Here is a 21124-nt window from a genome sequence, read left to right as displayed (position 1 = left end):
GTACTCTGCAGGGAGGAGCATGCAGACCCCGTGCACTGCACCTCAGAGACCTCCAGGTGTCCACGTTCCGGGCAGGAGGGTCCCCAGAGCGCCCCTAAGGACCCCGGGTTCACGGAGCAGTTTGGTTTACCCCAAGCTGCCTGCAGCCAAACCCGCAGTGTTTACCAGGATCCGGGTGGTTTGCAAATCCAGATGTCGGACTTCCTGTCCCAGAGGTTCTCAATTAATTTACACGCCCCCACCCGGCTGGAAGCAGGAGGAGCGTGCAGGGGGCAGCCTTCCCCCCACCCCCCTCCGCTCCCCACGCTTCCCCCCACCCCCCAGGCAGGAATTTCTGGGACGGGCAGATGGTCCACCCCTTCCTCCTCCTCCTCCTCCTCCCTCCTCCTTTTCGGAGCCGGAGTGGGTAGGGCGGTGAAAACCTCCGCGGCTTTCCAGTCTCCCAGCCCGGAGCCCCGGGTGTGCGTGCACAGCGGTAACGGGGTGCCTGAGTGAGACCCTCGGGAGGGGTGGAGCGCGAAGGTTCTGAGTTCCCGCCTCCCGCGCCGCAGGGCCAGGCGCTGGGGCCCAGGCGCTGGCCCCGCCGCGGCAGAGGCACTGGGCGCCCGGCGAGCCTAGTGGTTAGCGATGCTGCTGCCGTGGTCGCTGCTGCTGTTGCTGCTGCTGCTGTTGCTGGGAGCGCCGGCGGCTCCTTCTCCCGAGCCGGTTCCCGAGTGGCAGGGTGAGTGTACCCCGGGTGGCGGGACCAGATGGGCACGTCGGGGCTGGGGTAGTCAAGGGAGTGGAGAAAGGGCGAGCCTGGGCGGCGAGCGAGGGCAGCCAGGGAGGCCGAGTTTACCTGGTTAGGCTGCATATGTGCCGTCCGAGCAAGCCCCCCACCCCTTCCTCCGAGTCCTGCACCCCCTTCCTCGGCGGCGCCGCATCCTCAGGCTGCTGCCCGGGCGCAGGGAGGGGCGGGGCTGCTCAGCTCCGGCGGCCGAGCAAAGGAGGTTAGGAGGCGGTTCAAAACGTACACTACCGAGAATTGTTTATTTGGGAGCAGCATCTCTCGGGTAAATGATGGAATAAAGATGTTCCATTTTGGTCCCCTCCCGAAGCAAGTGCTCCGGGTGTGCGCCGCCACTTGTGGAGCGGCCGGGAGGGAGAGGAAGCTTCCTCTTCTCTGATGGGGGAGAGGCGCCCTGAGGCCCCATCAGCTGTGGGAACTGCAGCAAGTTGCCGGGTTTTTTTGTTTGATTGTTTTTTGCTCCTCATTTTCGCTCCTTAAGGACAAAGGGGTCTGCGATATGCACAGGACGGCTGAGGATTAAGTGAGATCCTTGGTGAGGCACGGGGCACCCCAGGGTTCCAGAGTTCCTTCAAGGTAACCCGCCTCCCACCTCCCACTACGCCTGCAACACATGTGTGCACACACGGACCAGTTCAGCAAACATTTGTTGAGCACCGACTATGTGTAAGATTGGTAAAGGGATGTGTAAAGAGACGTGCAAGGCTGACCTGCAGGGCCGCCCGTTACAGCATCCAAAAGTGGAGGCTCCGCGTGAAGGGACCCAGGGGGAAGTTCACCCAACCAGGCAGAGCCTGGGGCGGCCTCCATCCCCTCTCCCTTCCAGGATAAGTTCGCAGAGGAGGTAAAACAAGGTGTCACCCATGTCTACGTTCGTTGTTCTCCCTCTCTACATAGTGTGCATACATTTTTGACCTGTCTTTTCTGAACTGTATTCTCTGGCTCTCCCGGGAGGCTTTGTCAGGGACAGGTGGAGCAGTTCTTATTTCCAAAGTGGCCAAAGGTCAGAGGCCTCTGCCCTCCATGGCCGGCTCAGGAAAATGCTTCTGTGGATGCACACCTGGCCACTAAGCGTTTACTGTGCGGTGCTTACTCCGTTTTAAAGTGTGGGCTTGGCCTGAGCACCAGGGATCCGGACCGGGGCAGCAGCAGCCCGGACAGGAGCTGTGAGCCTCTGAGCAGGGTTTAACACTGATGGGCTAATCCTTTCTATATGTAGCCGACCCAAATCCTGGCCCTGGAGGTTTCTAAGCTGTGCCTTCTCTTCAGTACTCAAGCACGCTCTGAAGCCAGACCACCTGCTGCTTCCGATATGCTCCCGGTGACAGTTAGCAGATGACACAGTTGGCACAGAAATTCTTCAGATTTGAAAGCGCTGCCTCTGGCATTGTAAGGAGCACAGAGCTTATGTGGCATGAAGTGTCCCAGTCCTCAGAAAGGCTTCCCTCCTGGACTCCAATCCCACATCAGTGAAATTTCAAGTATGAAATGAAGTTTTTCCTGCCTGTACACAGATGGAAAAAAAAATCTTAGCATTGGAAGGAACCTGACACATTGTCTACTCAAGCCATTCATTTTTCAGGCATGGAAGCTGAGGTATAGCTATGTTTTGGGGTGTCTCAGTTTACCATTGTGTTCAATGCACCACACTGACTTGGCTTTAGCCATGATTGGCATCCACAGATTAATTAAGAAAAAAAAATATGCACCTATTTCAGTTCCATATCCACTAATACATGATATGTAATAATGCAAGGCAGATTATGCGTGTAGTATTTTATCTGAATTGTTTGATATGTATTATTGATTGCTCTGATGTGTGTTATAAGCATCCCCACTTTACAAGGGAAGGGGGGGCAGATAATTGATGGTATTGTGCTGAGTTTCAATCATTTGTCAATAATTTCACACTAAAAATAAGTAGATGCACTGTCATGTAGTAGTTAAATTCATGGGCTCAAGGAATCAGATTGCCTGGGTTCAAATCCTGGCTCTACTGTTTACTGGCTGTGGGACCTTGGGCAAATTACTTAACCTCTCAGTTTACTCATATATTTTTATATATATATTTACTTAATAATAATAATACTTAGGAGTTGTTCTTTTGTTTCAATTTCATCACAGGGCCTTCTTCCTCTGGCCAGTCCAGACCATTTTGACAGGTTGGCTGCCGGTAACAATTATTTCTTGCCTCGAGCACAGCACCATATGTGGCATCTCTGCAGTCTGTCTTCTGGCCTCTAGTTGATTATTCTGAGGAGCTATATTGTGGTTCTGGGATCAGAACCTTTTCTTCTAACAAGCACTGAAAGTGGATGCTCCTTACTCAAGTAGCCCATATCCTCAGAGGACAGTAGAAAGAGTGAAGAAGGAAGTTGGGCATGCTGGGGAAAAGTGGACATGGTCTCTGTGGAGGTTGCTAAAGGAAATGAATGGGGGGGACCAGAAAACGGGTTTTGATGCTATATTATATATGAAAATTATACATGTGACATGGCCCCAACCAACATAGGAGAGTGTCCTCTGTAACAGTCAGCTTCCCAGGGGCCAGAGTGCTGGGAGCCCATGGCTGTACCAGTTGTTGGGAATTGCCAAGGTAGGCTCTTCTGAGTGGCCAGTGACCAAGGAAAGTGAAGTGCTGATGCCCATGAGGTCCAAGGGCTTGACCATGGGGTCCTCTCTGGAGAAAAGACTGAACTGGGTGGAGAGGGTGGGGGTGTCTTTCTACATCCTATGCCAATGGGAAGAGGGGCAAGGAGCTGGAGGCCTCAGTTGTTCATTCTCTGTCTGTCAAGCACTATGCGCTTCACCTCCCTGTCTTGGTTTAGGTTCACCCAAAGCAGTCACTGAGGTTTGTATTTATTTGGATGCAAGTAATTTACTTAGGAGGTGATTCTAAAAGGCACAGTGAAGGAGTGAGGAAATGAGACAAGGAAGAAAAGAAAGCCATAAAGGTAACTGGGCTTCAGTTTCACAAAAGTCCTTCTGAGGGACCCAATGAGGGTCAGGAAGCACAGACATTCATCTACCAGCCCACCCATCACTGATGGAGGGCCCCCCCTGGGGCACTAACCTCCTGGCACTCTGCACTGCCCAGAGCTCCGTCGGGCAGGGAGACACGGAAAGTCAGGTGAAGTAAATGAGAACTGTGCCAGGTGAGTGGCCTCCAGGGTTGGCCATGAGGGTAGGGAACTCGCAGAACCTTACAATCACCCCACAGATCGGGGAGTCAAAAATATGGTCAGGATTGGATACTGTTCCCAAGAGGCTAAGAGTCCAGAGACAGATACTGAAACACACGCAATTTCAAAACAGGGCTGTGGGTGTTGATGATAATAAGGAATGAGCAAAGTGGAAAGGGATGCGGAGGAGGGATTGACCTGAGGGACTGGGGACTCACAATAGGGCATTTGTTTTGCTGAAGAGTAAGTAAATAGTTGCCACATGTGAAAAGGATCCAGGACATTTCCAGGAAAGCATAGAGTAGGTGCAAAGGTACAGAATCGCAGTGGGTGGCAGCGGGCGGCAAAGTTCTAGTCGGGGCTCCTTTGAATGGAGAAAAGTGGGCTCAGAAGGTCACTCGGGCAGGCGCTGGGTGTAAAGGGGCCAGGATCTCAAAAGGATCCAAGGCTTCTGGGAAACCAAGAACAAGCCACTGGAATGAACCAAATGTTTTGTCTTCCTTTCTCTCAGGGGCTGCTTGATGGTCCCTGTTTGGTTCTCCTTCTGTGAACTAGTTTATTCTGCTTCAACTTGCAAGACTTTTCACATGTAGTTCCCGCAGCATCCTTGGAGGAGTTCCTTAACTTCATGGGAGAGGAATCTGGCCACACTGGTCACAGCTGGCTGGCCAGTCCCTGTGCTCTGCCCTGGAATCAGAGGCCTTCTCACGGCTGGTAGGCCATGCCGGGGTGTGAGATGCACACAGGGATGCTGCCCCAACAGGTCCTGTGGATGAGCAGACCCCCAGAATAGGGTCATGGCAGGACAGGAAGCTGTGACATGTCTATATTTGGAAGCATAGAGAGAGAGATGAGGAATGAAGAATTTGGTTGGAGGGACTATGCTTAAAAGAGGGGGAAATCTTATTGGTGATTGGGTACTGCTGAGAAGGGTCTTGTGAGTTTGGACAAAGGGAAACCAGATCACACTTTTAAGTTTAGGAATGCCATGGTCAGTTTGGGACATGAAAAGGGTAATTTGAAGAGCAGCAAAGAGACCATCTGGAAGGTTAAAGCAATTTCCCATGGAAAAAAAGACACTGATGACCCAAGCTAAAAAGTCAGTCCCAGTAGAAATATTGAGGAGCAGAATGTTTGCATTAAGACTTTTATGGGCCCTGACCGGTTTAGCTCAGTGGATGGAACGTCAGCCTGCGGACTGGGGGGGTCTCAGGTTTGATTTTGCTCAGGGGCATGTGCCTTGGTTTCAGGAGCATTCCCAGTGGGGGTTGGGGGTGTGCAAGAGGCAGTTGGTCGATGTTTCTCTCTCATTGATGTTTCTAACCCTCTCCCTCTCCCTTCCTCTCTGTAAAAAATCAATAAAATATGTATTTTTTTAAAAAAGACTTTTATGGGGGAAAGCAGAAGAAAATAAAAAAGAATAGACTCAGTGAAAGTTAGGAGACAGGAGAAGTGGCAGAATCAGAGAGGTAGACTATCCAATGGAAACAAGGAGTTGTGGAGGTAGTCGTTCTCAGCAGTGACCAGATCCAAGGTTTGGTTGTAGGAGTGGTCACAGGTGGAGAGCAGGTCCTCTGAGCAGAGGAGGATGAGAAAACAAGCACCCAGGGCAGTACGGACATCCATGCCTAAAAAAAGTTTTGTCAAAAAATATCCTTGCTTAATAGGATGTGCAGCTGCTTTGCTACTCTCATCCATTCTGTTTTGTTTTGTAATGCTTGTTTTTAAATTGACCTCATGACCCCATTCAATGGACCACAGCCTGCGGTGGAGAAAACACCAGGGCCCAGTGTTGGGTCATCTGTGTGCAAGTTAAAGGCTTTGGAGTGGGGAGGACAGCGGAGAATCTGCTGGTGTCACACAGTGAATGTGAGGAAGAGGTTCAGGGTGGTGCACCCCAGGATTGGGGAAGGAAAGACAGGGTGCCACCTGGGAGAGGTTTCTGAAGGAGGGTGATGAGAGTCACCTCCTGGAGCCAGCAGTGGGGAGAAGTCCTTACCCTGAGATTTTTCTCGTAGCTTCCATTCCTAATGCAAAAGTAAAAAAGCTTCTTCTCACTGCTCCTGATAGTGTCTAACATTTGGGGATTGGTTACTACATGCCCTTTTACATATATTGAATCCTCACCAAACTCAGGTACTGTTAATGCATACTCTTTTCCTGTTCAAGGAGGGTTAAGTAATGAGTCTATAGGAACTTGTAGAGTGGGGATTCTTCGACCCAGCCACTTACTAGTAAACACTAATGTGAAGAACTCTTGGATAGCCTTGTGACTCTTTTAAATAGGTTATTCTGTATTCTGATGTTTGATGGCAGCATGTGATTTAATTTTGTTTCAAGAGGAACTGGAGTCAAGTTTCTCACTCTCTATGCAGCTCCTCCTTTTCCAAACTAGTACTTCCCACATGTGGGAGTGAATAATTCATGAAGCAAAAATGTGCAGAGCTGTTGAATGCTTTTTACTTTTCTAGGTGATTCCTAAACTCTGGAGATTTGGAATTGAAGTGAAAGCATGTCAGATACTGGCTTACTGCCCGTCCTGATCATAAATCACTCCAGTTGTTAGACTCTGTTTCCCCCATATCTCTTGATCATCTCTCAGACCGCTTCCACTTCATGCAATTCTCATCTCAGTTTCTCTCACTGGCTCCTTTCCTCTGAGCTTTTCAGAGTCAGAATGGACTTTCAGTTTTCCTAGCTCTTCTTACTCTTTCTCATTAAGCTCCTAACCTCTTTTCCCATTGTTGGCTGGCACAGTAACTGATACCACGCAATGGGGATTCCAAGCCAATGGCTGGAAAGGTTGAGCCACACAGAGAGTTCAGTTGTCCCCTCAGCTCTCCTTCCTTGACCTAACAATTTGCTTATTTATATCAGGTTTTCTAAATAAATGATACACACACACACACACACACACACACACACACTTTTTTTTTTTTTTTGCCTCTTTTGAACTCATCCCTTAGTGATGAATCCTCTTATGATCTAGCAATGTAACATACTTGAAACATGTTTAGACCTTTGCGTCCTTTTCTTTTAGAATTATCCTTAAAAGGCTTTGAAGAAATGTTTCAATTCAAACCTAGAAACATAAATTATATTTTTAGTTGATCAAAGGAAAAGGAAATATTACAGTTTATAAAACAAACAAAAAACAAACATCTTACAAACACTTGGAAAATAATATTTTATAAAGCCACTCAATAAAAATGAAGGAATATTACAATTTCTATAAATTAGGTTCTAATAAAACAGAGCTGAACAAAACAGCAAGAGGTTCCTGTTTTTGTTTGTGTCCACATAACTATTTAATTTATGGCACTTTCCAGACTACCGAAGTTTCAAAGAAATATGCTAATAAAAAATGTTTGCTGTTGCCCTAACTGGTTTGGCTCAGTGGATAGAGCGTTGGCCTGCAGACTAAAGGGTCCCAGGTTCGATACCAGTCAAGAGCATGTACCTTGGTTGCAGACCCATCCCCAGTATAGGGTGTGCAGGAGGCAGCTGATCAATGTTTCTCTCTCATCAATGTTTCTAACTTTTTATCCCTCTCCCTTCCTCTCTGTAACAAATAAAAAATGTTCACTATTTCCAGTGTTTGGCATTCTGCTCTTAAGAACTTTCCTTTTGTTTTTTTAAATTTATTTTGTATTAGTTTCAGGTGTACAGCATAGTGGTTAGACAATCATATACTTTACAAAGTATTTTCCTGATATTTCAAGAACTTACCTAGCACCATACATAGTTATTACAATACAGTATTATTGACTATATTCCCTGTGCTGTACTTTACCTCCCCATGACTATTCTGTAACTACCAATTTGTACTTCTTAATCTCTTCACCTTTTCACCAAGGCTCCCATATCCTCTTCCCTCTGGCAACCATCAGTCTGACCTTGTATCAGAAGTTTCCTTTTCAATTATGAAAATAAAAACAGGAAATTCCAAGTGATTATTTAACTATAATATTTGTCCTATTTTGCTGCTATTTTGTGTTAGTCATGCTCAGAGTTAAGATTTGCTTTTTTCTTATAAAGTGCCCATAGGGATTGAGGTAATCATTATCAGGGTCCGATGAGGCCAGCACTAACTTTAAACCCATTGTGCAAATGGGGAAAGCAAGGCAGATGCTCTTTACCCTCAAGCAGCTCTACCCTAAAAGAAATGCTCTGCAGTTTTCCACAGTCTTTCTTATCGCAGTGGTCGGCAAACTCATTAGTCAACAGAGCCAAATATCAACAGTACAATGATTGAAATTTCTTTTGAGAGCCAAATTTTTTAACTTAAACTTCTTCTAATGCCACTTCTTCAAAATAGATTCACCCAGGCTGTGGTATTTTGTGAAAGAGCCAGCTCAAGGGGCCAAAGAGCCGCTTGTGGCTCACAAGCTGCAGTTTGCCAACCTCTGTCCTATCGTGTTAGCCTTGTACAGATAAGACAAAGCCCTGGGTGGGCTTTGTGGGCAGTGTCCTGGGGACCCATGCTCAGAAAGACCTTGAACTTGGGGGTTAATGCTCTGTGGTTTGCGGTCTTGGAATTCTTACACATTTTTATCTTTAAATTTGTGCTTTGGGCATGAAGTCTCATAGGGCAATGGAGCTCGAGCCAGGGGCTTAAAGCCATACCTAGAGCTCAGTCCCCACTTCCCTGGATGGGTTTTCAGCCTCTCCCTGCGTATTCCTCTCCTCCGCCTACCTGGCAATCAGGTTGCGTGGGGGTTGAGGACTGGAGGCCAGGGTCTAGGAGTGGGTGGCCAGTGGCACCTAAGGCAGCCGCTGTCCCCCCGCAGCTGGCAGCACTTCTCTGTGTTCAGTGGGGAATTCGGGAAATCTATATCACCCATTCCCAATCCAGGCGCTGATGTGTTCCCAGCCCTTTCTGGCGTGGAAGTTGCAATCACTCACATGCCCATGGGAAATGTAGGTTGTCTCAACTTCCCTGCCCCTGCCAGCGCCCTGAATTTTCATTTCACGCTGGGCCCTGCAAATTAGGCAGCCAGCCTGAATAGGGAGCATGGGCCAATTATGGGTTGAATTGTGTTTCTCTCAAAATGTATTGAAGTCCTAACTCCTCAATACCTCATAATGAAACCTTATATGGAGATAGGGTCTTTACAGAGGTAATCCAGTTACAATAAAGTGATTAGGGTGGGCACTAATTTAATAAACGATGTCCTCCAAAATAGGGGAAATTTAGATAGAAATATGCATAGAGGGCAGATGACATAAACACAGGGAGAAGATAAGCATCTGTAGATAAGCCAGGGAGGCGGGCCTGGAACAGATCCCGCCCTCCTACACCAGCTGGAGCCAATGCTGCCAGCACCTGGGTTTTTGACTTACAGCCTCCAGATCTATGAGACAATCATTTCTGTTGTCCAAGCCACTCAGGCTGTGGTTGTTTGTTATGACAGCCCATGCAAATGACAGGGACGGAGGACATAGTTACCATTAAAACGTGGTTTTCTTTTCATTTCTGTCTCCCACTTTAATAGATGTGTAACTTGTCTTCATTGGGTATATTCTCAAAGCAGTTAAAATGGCTAGTCCTTATAAACATGCTCTCAATGACGTCACATCTTTCCCAGCATAGTTTTGTTGTTGGTGGAGTTCTTTTCTGTTTGTTTTGATGGCCAAGTCTTTAGATCCTATTTCCCCAGGGCTTCAGCATGCCAGTGTTGGTGAGGGAAGTGTAAGAAAGTTCTGTCTTACTGTGTCTTCTTGCCATAACTTGCTCTTTGTAATGAATGAGGCTCCCTGGTGACTGAGGTGGTACGTCATCAACACAGCCTGTAAGATAACGCGGCCGCTGTCAGTAAGGATACTTACACTGGCAATGTCTGCTAGGTGCTTCAGAGTTCAATATAAAGGCAAAATGGTGGAGAAATAAACGAAAAGTCAAATAGAAGAAACATGTGTGCAACTCGGCTTAAAATTTCATTGGTAAGATACAGAGACACCCAAGAACTTCTAAAGAGATAATAGAATTTTCTGCAAGGGGCACTACTGCTAAATGAGATGGACAGTGAAGGAGGGACAGGGTGGGAAGGAGAACGGCAGGGAGTGGCGAGGACAGTCTGAAAGAGTTAACCCACTTCATACAGGGGATGGTAGCTGGCAATTTGAATCCTCACAAAACCGGAGCCTGGTGGAGCTGATTAAGCTGGGTTTCATTTTCCCCCTCCTGTGAGAGGAGTATTGTATGCCTTATGGAACTTGAAACGACAATTTGGGGAGATTAAGAAGAAAGGGGGAAAGAACACATAAAGAGATTTAGCAAGAGGGGTCCACTGGCCTGTGGAGGTGGTGATTATCAGGTTCAGAAGCTGCAGAAGAATAAAGAAGGCTCAAAGTCAAGGACAATGCTCGGGCAGGGAAAGAGAAGGAAGTTCTGAGGCGGGACGAAGAGATATTTTAGAATATAATGCACTTTTTAGTTGGTTAATGGAAGGCAATTAATAGGAAGGCGCAGGCTTTGTTGGGAGCTGTCAGGTTGTTAAGAGACAAACACCAAATCGCAGATGATCTAGGATAAAAGCAAATCCTCACTCAGAGAGGACCACGAAGGGCAGGCACGCTTTTCACTTTGTTCTTTCAAGTACAATGTACGTGCTGCAAGCATTAGACATTCCTTGCTTATTGGATTGGAAAGGGCTGTTAAGAATCCAGATTTTCTGCATCGTTCAGCCCTGAATGGGAATTGATTCGGCCAATTACAACATCCCTTCCTGCTACAGAGCAATGTCAGGAACACGATCGACCTGAAGCCATTGTGCCCTGGAGGGCACAGACCCCCGTTTGTGCAGCTGAAAAAGGTCAGTCCGTCTCCAGAGAGAAGCTGCTCACCTTTACCTGGCTTACAGATTGGACCCCTTCCGTTCCGAAACTGAAATACTGTCCGATCAGCAAGGAGCTGGGCAGATTGGAGACATGATACCAGGCGTGAAGTGTGTGAGCCCGCACCAGCTGTGTGAGTGGATGGAGTAGAAAGGTTTAAACCCAGGGGAATGGCATAGAAGATTGAAATGAGATTGCAGCTGGCAAGCTGTGGCTTCCTAATAGCTTGTCTTAAACATTGCACAGGGTGTGAGCCGGGCACTTGAACATTTCCTTCCAGTTCCCTTAACGTGGAGCAGCACAGAGGCTGATGTTATGTGTGTATGGGAATAGAGGGCCACTGTCATAGCATAATGTGTTGAATACCAGAAAGTCCTTTGCTTGCCTAAAAAAAAAAGAGTATGCCTTTAGGAATGGTTGTTTTATATGTTTAAAGTGGGTTTTGTTTTGTGGTTGTTTTTGTTTTTTTGGTTAAATGTATAGAAAACTCACCAAGGTTTAATCCTTCAAGCTCTAGCCATTTACTTAACACTTCAAACTTTCAGCCAATTCTAAGAGAAGGGCTGTGTAAAGCAGAAGGGGACACCACCAGGAGGTGGAGGTGACAGAGGGATGCAGAGAGTGAAGGGGAAGGCCTCAAGAGAAACCTCCCTGGGGACCTGTTGGTGCTGCTTAAACACGAGGATCAACCTGTAATCGTAGTCCTGGCTCTAGATTCCAACCTCACGGTATCCTAGGGATTGGCAGGCATCTGGCAACCAATCAAATACCTGAAGCTACAATAGAAAACAAGTCATTCTGGATTTTTCCAGAATCCTCGCATTCCACTGATCATCAAATCCTGTCATTTATCCCCCCTGGGAATTCTCTCTGGTGGCTGGAGTCTAACCATTCCCTTCTTTCTTTCTCATCACCACCAGTTGAGTTGATACCTTCTGTCTCCCTTGCTAGATCATAGCAGTGGTCCCCAGACTGTCCTCTAGTTCCACTCATGGACTGTCCCATCTCACCTGAATGAGAACTCCTCAGGGGCCAGAACCTGGACATTTGCCTTTATGTCTGTATTCTCAGCTCCTAAAACAATGTTGTGCACACAGTAGGTGCTCGGTAAATGTTTTTGTTGAATGGTTCACCACCCGTATTTGTATTGCACACCACAGCCTTGGTCATGCCTTCTTTTGTTCCAAAAAATCTCCCTTCCATCTGAAGAGTAACATACAAATTTCTGAATAAAATTATTTGTAAAATTACCCCAAACCATCTCTTTCTATCTTTCTAACTTTGTATTCTGCAACTACCAAAGTCTTGTATATAACTAGGCTTTTGACACCCTACAGTTGATTATTTTTATCACCTCTGAGCTTTGGAGGTTTTTGTTCTGTCCAGAATTCCCCCTTACCTGACTCATCACCTCTCCATCCATAGACTTCTTCCACCATCCTGAACTCTCTGTCTACAACAAGGACAGGCATCCATGCTAGTCTAGTTTAGCAATGTACCTCCATGTGTGACAAATGTTAGATCCCTAATAAATAATATTTGTTGAATGAAAGTGTGTGTGTGTGTGTGTGTGTGTGTGTGAGAGAGAGAGAGAGAGAGAGAGAGAGAGAGAGAGAGAGAGAGAGAGAGAGGAGAGAGAGAGAGAGAGAGGGAGAGAGAGAAAATTAGTTATTTGATCTTAGTCAAACTGACCTCTTTTGCTCCTGGATTCTACATCATTGTGTTTATACCTGTCATGTCAAGATACACTTTAAGTTCTTTCTGTACATTTTATGAAATACTCCCAGGGAGAACATCAGTTCCTTGAAGGCAAACACTATTGTCCCGGCCTGCGGGACAACAACGGGGGCACGCAGGAACCACCTAAGAGAATGAGGCAAACAAGGAATGCGAAAGAATGGGAGCAAGACAAGGTTCTGATCAAGCTCCGATTTTATTCTCTGAAATGGCTGTATTTATACAGCAGAGACAAAGGGGGGCAGGGCCGCCCATGCAGAGGGGTCTTTGGTAACTGGCAACACAGGATTGGCTAACTGCCAGGGGCGGTGTGACATTCCAAGGTGCAACACTCCAAGGCTGGGCTATCTAGGGGGGAGGATCAGGAAGGGGAAGAGGCAGGAAGACAGGAGATGCTAAACTGCAGGTTAATCTTTATCTTCTGGCCAAGCCCTCAGGGCACCACATAACTTCTGCTAGAAGGAACTTAATTCTATTTCCTTAAGACTGAGTTGCTTGCCTCAACTCTGCTGGCTCCCAACACACTATGACATATATACTCTTTTATCTGCAGGGTTCCCAACACATGCCATATCAGGCACTCAATAAATGTTTGCTTGAAATGACAAATCTCTTACTTTAAATTGCAATGACATATAGCAGTTCATTGTCTTCTTTCTGAGTTATTAATGAATGTGTGTAAGGAAAGCTATGCATAGACCTATATGTTTCTCACTGAATATATGGGTATAAGACTTTTAAGGCAAAATTAAATTGGAGGGGGGAATGTAAAGGAATGATTCAATTAAATAAGCTTTACAGCTCCATCAGTTCTGAAATTCATGGGTCTGTGTTTATGGGTAAAGTTAGTCTTCTCTGCCATGTTCATATTCCTTCCAGCACTGGCCAGTATGGCTCAGGAGTTGAGTGTTGACCCAAGAACCAGGAGGTCACAGTTTGATTCTGGGTCAGGGCACATGCCCAGGTTGTGGGCTCGATCCCCAGTAATGGGTGTGCAGGAGGCAGCTAATGGATGACTCTGTCTGATCACTTATGTTTCTGTCTCTCTCTCTCCCTTCATCTCTGAAATCAATTTATTTTAAAAAAATAAAATTATCTTCCCAAGAAAAGGTCTCAAATGTAAATAGCAGAACCATTGACTTCCAATGATTTTATTTAGGAAAAAAGAATGAAATTTAGTTTATAAATTTCTTCTAGTAATTCAGTCCACTTTCTCCCCCTAAACTTATAATTATGAAGGGAAGTAATAACATTTACTGCAAAGAGATTTAGTAATTCTGGCAGTACTTCATTAATCACTTAATCAGTGTTCAAGCAGAACTGATGTCCTTGACATATATAATCAATCTTGATTCCTCCTGCATTTGATTTTCATTTTTTATTTTTTTTTTTTGAAATCTGGATACAGACACTAAGGATGGTGGCTTATTTCACATTATGTTTTTCTTTTGGGCAACCCATATATGCATATAATGATAATGAGAATATTTATACCTCGGTTGGGTCTCCCCATATTCATTTGGAAACAATTGTTTTCTCTTCAGTGAATTTATGGAGAATAATGCTGCTAGGACCAGATTCTCTTATAGCTTAATGAGAAAGTGGGGCTTGGATCATTTTTTAGCTCAGCATGACATAGTATTCTTTTAGAGATGACAGAGTTATTGTTATTGATAGGCCAGAGCTTCTTGTGTTGATACTTTCTGAAGAATTTTTCCAAAGCTACATTCTAAAGGCAGCTGGGCATGGAAAGGTAATAGCAGCCCAAAACTGAGTGGCAAGGTTATTTGCCTAATACCTTCTACTTTGGAAAGGTATTTTTATGATCACTGGAGTAACTATAGACATTCTAATTCTACCACTCCTTTTCCCTTAACTTCATAATTTGCATGTTTAAAAATATTATTCACCCCAAATTTTATTGATATTTAATTTCCATATCCACTTACAAACCACACCCATCAACTCTTGTTGACATCATATGTTTCTCTCCTACAAAAGAGCTGCAATATGGACTTTACAAATAGATAGTGTAAAAGATGAATGAAGATTTAATTCACAGTTGCACATATAGTAGAACAAACAAGACAACAATTTTGTTGTCTGGTTGTTTGAAGAATATGTTTCTTCCATGAGAGAGATATCTTGGTATTTAAGGATTATTTTAAACTAATACTTATGCACCCACTGTATACTACAGAAGCTAAAGTAAAAATGAGCTTTTGTTCTAATGATGTAAGAAGAGAAGTCTTTGGAGGGATGCTCAGACTAGCACTCTGTAGGTGTTCAACTAAATCTATAGCTGGATCTATACAGATCAAGAATCAGGAAGCCAGAAGGATAATAATAAGAATAATGACAACAACTACATTTACTGAGGTCTTCCCATGATGAGATAATGTGTAGTGTGCTTTGCATGGATTATTTAATGGAATACTCTTTTTTTTTCTTTTTAATTAAATTTATTGGTTAATAAAATTATATAGATTTTATGTGCAATTATATGATATAACATCTGTATATTGCATTGTGTGTTCACCATCCAAAGTCAAATCTTCTTCCATTACTATATATTGACCCCTTTTACCCTTACTATCTCCCAAACACTCTTCCCTCTGGTTATCACCATACTGTTGTCTGTGCCTATGAGTTTTTGTTTGTTTTTCTTTTTTATTTGTTGCTTTCAGTTTTATGTCTCACATATGAATGAAATCATATGAAATATTTTTCTGCCTAATTTACTTCCTTTGGCATGATATTCTCAAGATCCATCCATGCTGTTGCAAATGGTAGTATTTTATCATTTATTATGGCTGGGTAGTATTCCATTGTACCACTTTATCCAGTCCTCTACTGAAGGACACCTTGATTGTTTCCATGTCTTGGGCTCTATGAATAATGCTGCAGTGAAACAGAGGTGCATATATCTTTGCGAATGAGTGTTTTCAAATTTGGGGGGTAGATGACGAAGAGCGTTTTTTGTTGTTGTTTTTTAACCTCACCCAATGATATGTTTATTGATTTTTAGAGAGAGATGAAGGGGGGGGGGAGAAAGAGAACATTATTGTGAGGGAGAAACATCAATCGGTTGTGTCCCCTATACACCCCCACCAGGGATCGAATCCCCAATATTTTTGGTGTACAGGACAATGCTCCAACCAACTGAAGTTTCTTTATTTGTAATTTTTTAGGAACCTCCATAACACTGTTTACCATAGTGGCTATACCAGTTTATAGTAAATAGGGTTCCTTTTTCTCCACAATCTCTCTAACACTTGTTATTACTTGTCTTGTTAATAGTCATTGTAACAGGTGGTATCTCACTGTAGTTTTGATTTGTATTTCCCTAATACCTGGTGAAGTCGAGCATCTTTTCATATATCTGTGGGCCATTTGTATGTTTTCATAGATGAAGTGTCTGTACAGGTCCTCTGCCCTCTTTTTGGTTGTTGTTAATATTCACCAATATTTTTTTCCCATGGATGATTTTTAGAGACAGTGGTAAGGAGAGAGAGAGAGAGGGAGGGAGAGAGGGAGAGAGGGAGAGAGGGAGAGAGGGAGAGAGGGAGAGGGAGAGAGGGAGAAACACATTGATGTGAAAGAGACACATCAATTGGTTGCTTGGCCCCAGAGGGCAGGGATCAAACCTGCAGCCCAGGTACATGCTCTTGACTGGGAGTCAAACCTAAGACCCTGAGCCAAACCAGCCAGGGCTCTCTGTCCATTTTTTAATTGTTTTGTGTTGAGTTGTATAAGTTCTTTATATAATTTGGATATTAACCTCTTGTCATAGCTATTGTTTGCAAGTTTCTTCTTCCATTCTGTTGGTTGTCTTAATTTTGTTGGCAATTTCTGTTGCTGTGCAGAAGTTTTTTAGCTCAATACATTCCTTTCAGTTATTTTTGCCTTTACTTCCCTTACATTTGGGGTCAAATTAATAAGATCCTCTCTAAGACCTAGGTCCATAAGTTTAGTCCCTATGTTTTCTTCTATGTAATTTATTGTTCCAGGCCTTATAATTAGGTCTTTAATCCATTTTAAGTTAATTTTTGTATATGGGGACAAAAAATAGTCTATTTTTATTCTTTTACGTGTAACTTTTAATGGAAAACTCTTCACATTCCTATGAGTCATATTTCCAGTTCACAGAGGAAAGATGAGGCTCCCAGAAATAAAGATATTTGCCCGAAGTTACAAGGCTGGTTTGCCTGATTCCACAGCTCTCACCCACTAGCAAGTTGCCTAGCCACCTATCTTAGGAATATAAGCAAACCCAGAGGGCTGAAGTTCAGCCAGTAAGTTGCAGAGCTGTGTGTATTTGAACATGCATATTAGATAGAAGCCAAACTACAGAACAATTTATAGTAAGATAATTATCCTTTAGAAAAAAAAAATGAGTAGAACTCTGGGCTAGAAAATAATTAGTAGATTACAACAGAAATGAAGGTGAACATTCTATCCAGGCATGAAAAGGTGAAAAGGAGAGTTGCAGAGAAGGTTAATTATCAGAATCCATATCACATTGGCAAGAGGAAGATTTCATCTTGAATGACTATCACTAATAACCATACAGACATGGCCTTCATTAGGAAAACAAATTTCCTGATCTAAATGAAATCTCCCTAAAACCACTCATTTTCTCCCCCGGACTGCACTACACACTCCCTTCTCTTTTGCTCTGATGTCTGGTGATAAAAGCAATTTTATGACAACAAATTCAACTCCTCAAATATATGTTTATAAGTGGGATTATCAGATTATTAAGTGAAATTAACCTTCGTTTATATATTGACAGTCTTTTTAACAATGTGTTAAGTGATTTTTGTTATTGTAAATCAGCTTTTCTTGGCCTCAGTAACTTTGAAAAAGAAAAAAGAACTTTCACAAAAAAAAAAAAAAAGCACGTAATTCCCATGTGCTGATATGTGCGGAGGCTCGTTTCTACACTGTTCCAAGTCACTAGAAGACCTCGGCCTATCCCTGCTATCCCATGGTTATATGACACGACTTTGCTGTAAACTTCAACTATTTTAAGGGAACCTGATAATGTCCCTTCAGATAGTAGAAGATTGGACAGGAAGTAAAATATAAGAGAATAACCTAGCTAATGGGAGAACAAAAGAGCCCTTGGACCTGACCAGACACTGGGCTGAGTGACTTCAGCAACCAGGGCCTAAGCAGCACCTGCCAGCATGTTTAATCACCATGCTCAGGACGGTCCATGCTTAGACTAAAAAGTGAGATATGATGTCCACCTTCATGAGAACAAGTTCATAATTGTTATCTTATATAATAAAAGCCTAATATGCTAAGCATCCAGTCATTCAACCAATCAAAGCATAATATCCTAATGTTACGCTAAGGCCACTCAACCGTTCACTATGATGTGCACTGACCACCAGAGGGTTTGCTGCTGAGGTCTGGCTGATCAGGACCCTCCCACGGTCTCTCCTCAGCCTTGATCATGCGCTGGTAGGTCCCTCGGCCTGGCCTGTGTCCTCTCACAATCTGGGACCCCTCAGGGTATGTCAGGGAGCCAGTTTCAGTCCCATCTCTCAGGCCAAGTCCAGGGACCCCACAGATGCACAAATTCGTGCACTGGGACTCTAGTCTATATATATAAAAGCCTAAGCGACTGAACAACCAGTTGAACAGTCACTTTGACACTCACTGACCACCAGGGATAGATGCACAACGCAGGAGCTGCCTCACAGCAGAGGCGCCGCTCCTCTGACTGACAGACGCCAGACTCAGGGCTCACACTGGCTGCCACAGCCCAGAGACCACAGCAGAGTAGCAGCAAGCCTTCCAAGTGGAGGCAGCAACAGGCACAGTGGGACCGGGATGAGCAGAAGCGGCAGATGACATTGGACTGCTGGTTTTGGCCCCAACCCTGCAGGCTATACTGAGGAATCCCACCAGTGCACAAATCTGTGCATCAGGCCTCTAGTTTATAATAGGTGTTTTCCAGGCCCTGCCGGCTTTTCCCCAGAAAACTCACCCAGATGCCTCTTTCTGCTCTGGGGAGTTGGAAGCTCAAAGCTCAATCACAAATGACTACTTTTTGCACATCTCCATGTGTCCTGTGTGCCTTTGCTGCCAACACGGTGCTCTTACACCTTTTGTGAAGCTCAGTGTGTGGCCTCAGCTAGTTTCCTGGCATCTATCTGCTCTGGCCATTCCCACCCAACAAGGATGCTCCTACAAAGAGGCTATCCCATAGCAAATGTCCCCACTGTTCGACTCCTGAACGATCCAGCACAGACAGCAAACATGGAGAAGTATTTTTTTCTCACCAGCATGGCATTTTGTGTCAAGACACAAAGCAGCGCTTTGACTCTGTCCTTTGGGTTTTCAGCAGGATTTTAATGGTAGAAATTTCTATTTCTGTGGCTCTTGAAACATGCTGCCATGTTTCTAACATTCAGGCACTTGTCTGGAGAAAACCTAAGTGTCACCATACTTCTGGGCACCCCACAGCCCTCCCCTTTAGCCTTGAGTGTTGTTCCCAATGCCTCTTCTCTATCCAGTTGTGGAGAGCTCCTTCTCTATCAGAAAATTCTCGAGTGGACTAACAGTTAGCCTTTGTTTCTGTAGGGCCAAGGAGGTTTTACTGGTAAGTCAGGGATCTCCCATGAGCTCTAGTGAACCCATTTATGCTTCCTAAGAAACTCCTCTGTTTTGAGAAAAAACAAACCTTCCCGGTGGACCCCACCCATCGACTCCAGATCTGTTAACAACGACTGCCAATTGTGACATTTCACAACTTACACATCCTCATGATACTAGGTAATTATATATGAAAGACTCATACCCATCTTCTATTTTGCTCTTTCAGATAAAGGAATATTCATTATCCAAAGTGAGAGCCTCAAGAAATGCATTCAAGCAGGCAAATCGGTACTGACCCTGGAGAACTGCAAACCACCAAACAAGAACATGATGTGGAAATGGGTTTCCAACCACGGCCTCTTTAACATCGGAGGCAGCGGTTGCCTGGGCCTGAATTTGTCTGACCCAGAGCAGCCATTGAGTATCTATGAGTGTGATTCTATCCACGTTTCCTTGAGGTGGCACTGTAGCAGGAAGGTGATCACTGGCCCGCTGCAGTACATGGTGCAGGTGAAGCACAACACGCTGGTGGCCTCCCGGAAAAACCTTCATAAGTGGATTGCCTACATGTCAGGTGGTGAAGGCATTTGTCAATATCTGCACAGAGGTAAAAATATATATTTGTATGTAAATATAAACCAAAGTACTCGTGAAATAAAATATTTAGAAAGTTTACCGTAAGTCAAGATTTGTAAAATCCTATATACTAAAGAGGTGATATGCAAATTGACAATCACTCCAACACACAAGATGGCCAGCAGGGGAGGGCAGTTGTGGGTGATCAGACCAGCAGGAGAGGGTGATTGGGAGGGACAAGGCCTGCAAGGGAGGGATCGGGCCTAAATAGGCAGCCGGACATTCCTTTAGGGGTCCCAGTTTGCAGAGGGTGCAGGCTGGGCTGAGGGACACTCCCACCCCACCCCACCCCTGCAGGCCTCTAGTATATGATATGAAAGAGGTACACAGCATTCAGGCCTTCAAGCGACTTCTGCCAAATACTTTGTAGTTGCTTACTCACTTAATGTAAAAAATGACTGGAGTCTTGGGTTGTGCTAAATTCTCCTAAAGAAGCAGAATTTCTCACAAGTTAAAGTTATCAGAGGAGAAAACACTTACCTTTGGGCATCATTGGGACGGGGAGAAAGCATGGTAGAACAAGAGGAAAAGAGAAAATTAAGGTAGAAAAAAAGGTTTTTGAAGTTGATGACTTGACAGGATGAGTATAAGAACCTCTCCTGCCACCATTTCTCCTGTTGCAGACACTCAGTCCCAGGGATGGAGTGTGTCTGCAGGCCACTCAGTGCCTCCCATGCTTGCTGGCATCCATGTGATGTCAGATTGAGACATTTAAAGACAGACTGTTGTTAGGGATTATTTAGTGTGTGCTAGGGAATGGAAAATAATGGTGGGTGTTTTTTTTGTTTTGTTTTTTGTTTTTTTGTTTTTTTGGTGGGGGGGGAAGAGGAGGGTTATTTTTTCACAGTTCTGTGATATTTGGCATTTTTAAAATAAATGAATGAATGAATGCAACATATTAAATTTGGACACCCTAAACCCATTTCTCTGGTTTTGTTTGGTAGTGCTCTTCATTCTCTCATCCATCCATTCATCCTCTGTCACACATTTATTAAACACTGACTATTTCTCAGGCCCAGGGTCAGTCATATTCTTTAAAAGGCCAACAAGACAGATGTGGTCCCTGCCCTCATGGTGCTCAGTAGAATTATGCCTAAATAAGAGCAAATCTTTCTTAGAACTCTGATTTATACCAGTCCTAGGAAGCAGAGCAAGGAACTCTTAAAATCCATGTCAGGACTTTCTCATGTATCTCCAAGAAATGAGTAACGAGACAGGGCTAAAAACAAGTTATTTTCAGGACTCACTACAGTGGAGCAAGTGCTACAAACCAGCTCTCCCAACAGTCTACAAATTAAGGAAGAACATGGCATTTGGCTTTATGTTAACATGT

The 21124-nt window shown here is 44.5% G+C and overlaps 1 protein-coding gene across 1 annotated transcript in view; it reads left to right on the top strand.

Annotated features, from left to right (window-relative positions):
* Positions 1 to 378: 378 nt before the first annotated feature.
* The window catches only part of PLA2R1 (phospholipase A2 receptor 1), a 113142-nt gene continuing 92396 nt past the window's right edge, over positions 379 to 21124 (top strand). The window contains 2 exon segments of the mRNA XM_084891505.1: positions 379 to 721; positions 19382 to 19762. Of these exon segments, the coding sequence (XP_084747631.1) occupies positions 628 to 721; positions 19382 to 19762 (475 nt within the window). The 5' untranslated portion in view covers positions 379 to 627.

Source organism: Pipistrellus hanaki (genome assembly GCF_964339955.1).
Source record: "Pipistrellus hanaki genome assembly, chromosome: 8".
NCBI classification, from domain to species: Eukaryota; Metazoa; Chordata; class Mammalia; order Chiroptera; family Vespertilionidae; genus Pipistrellus; species Pipistrellus hanaki.
Note: the sequence above shows the minus strand (reverse complement) of the source record. Positions and strands in the feature narration are given on the sequence as shown.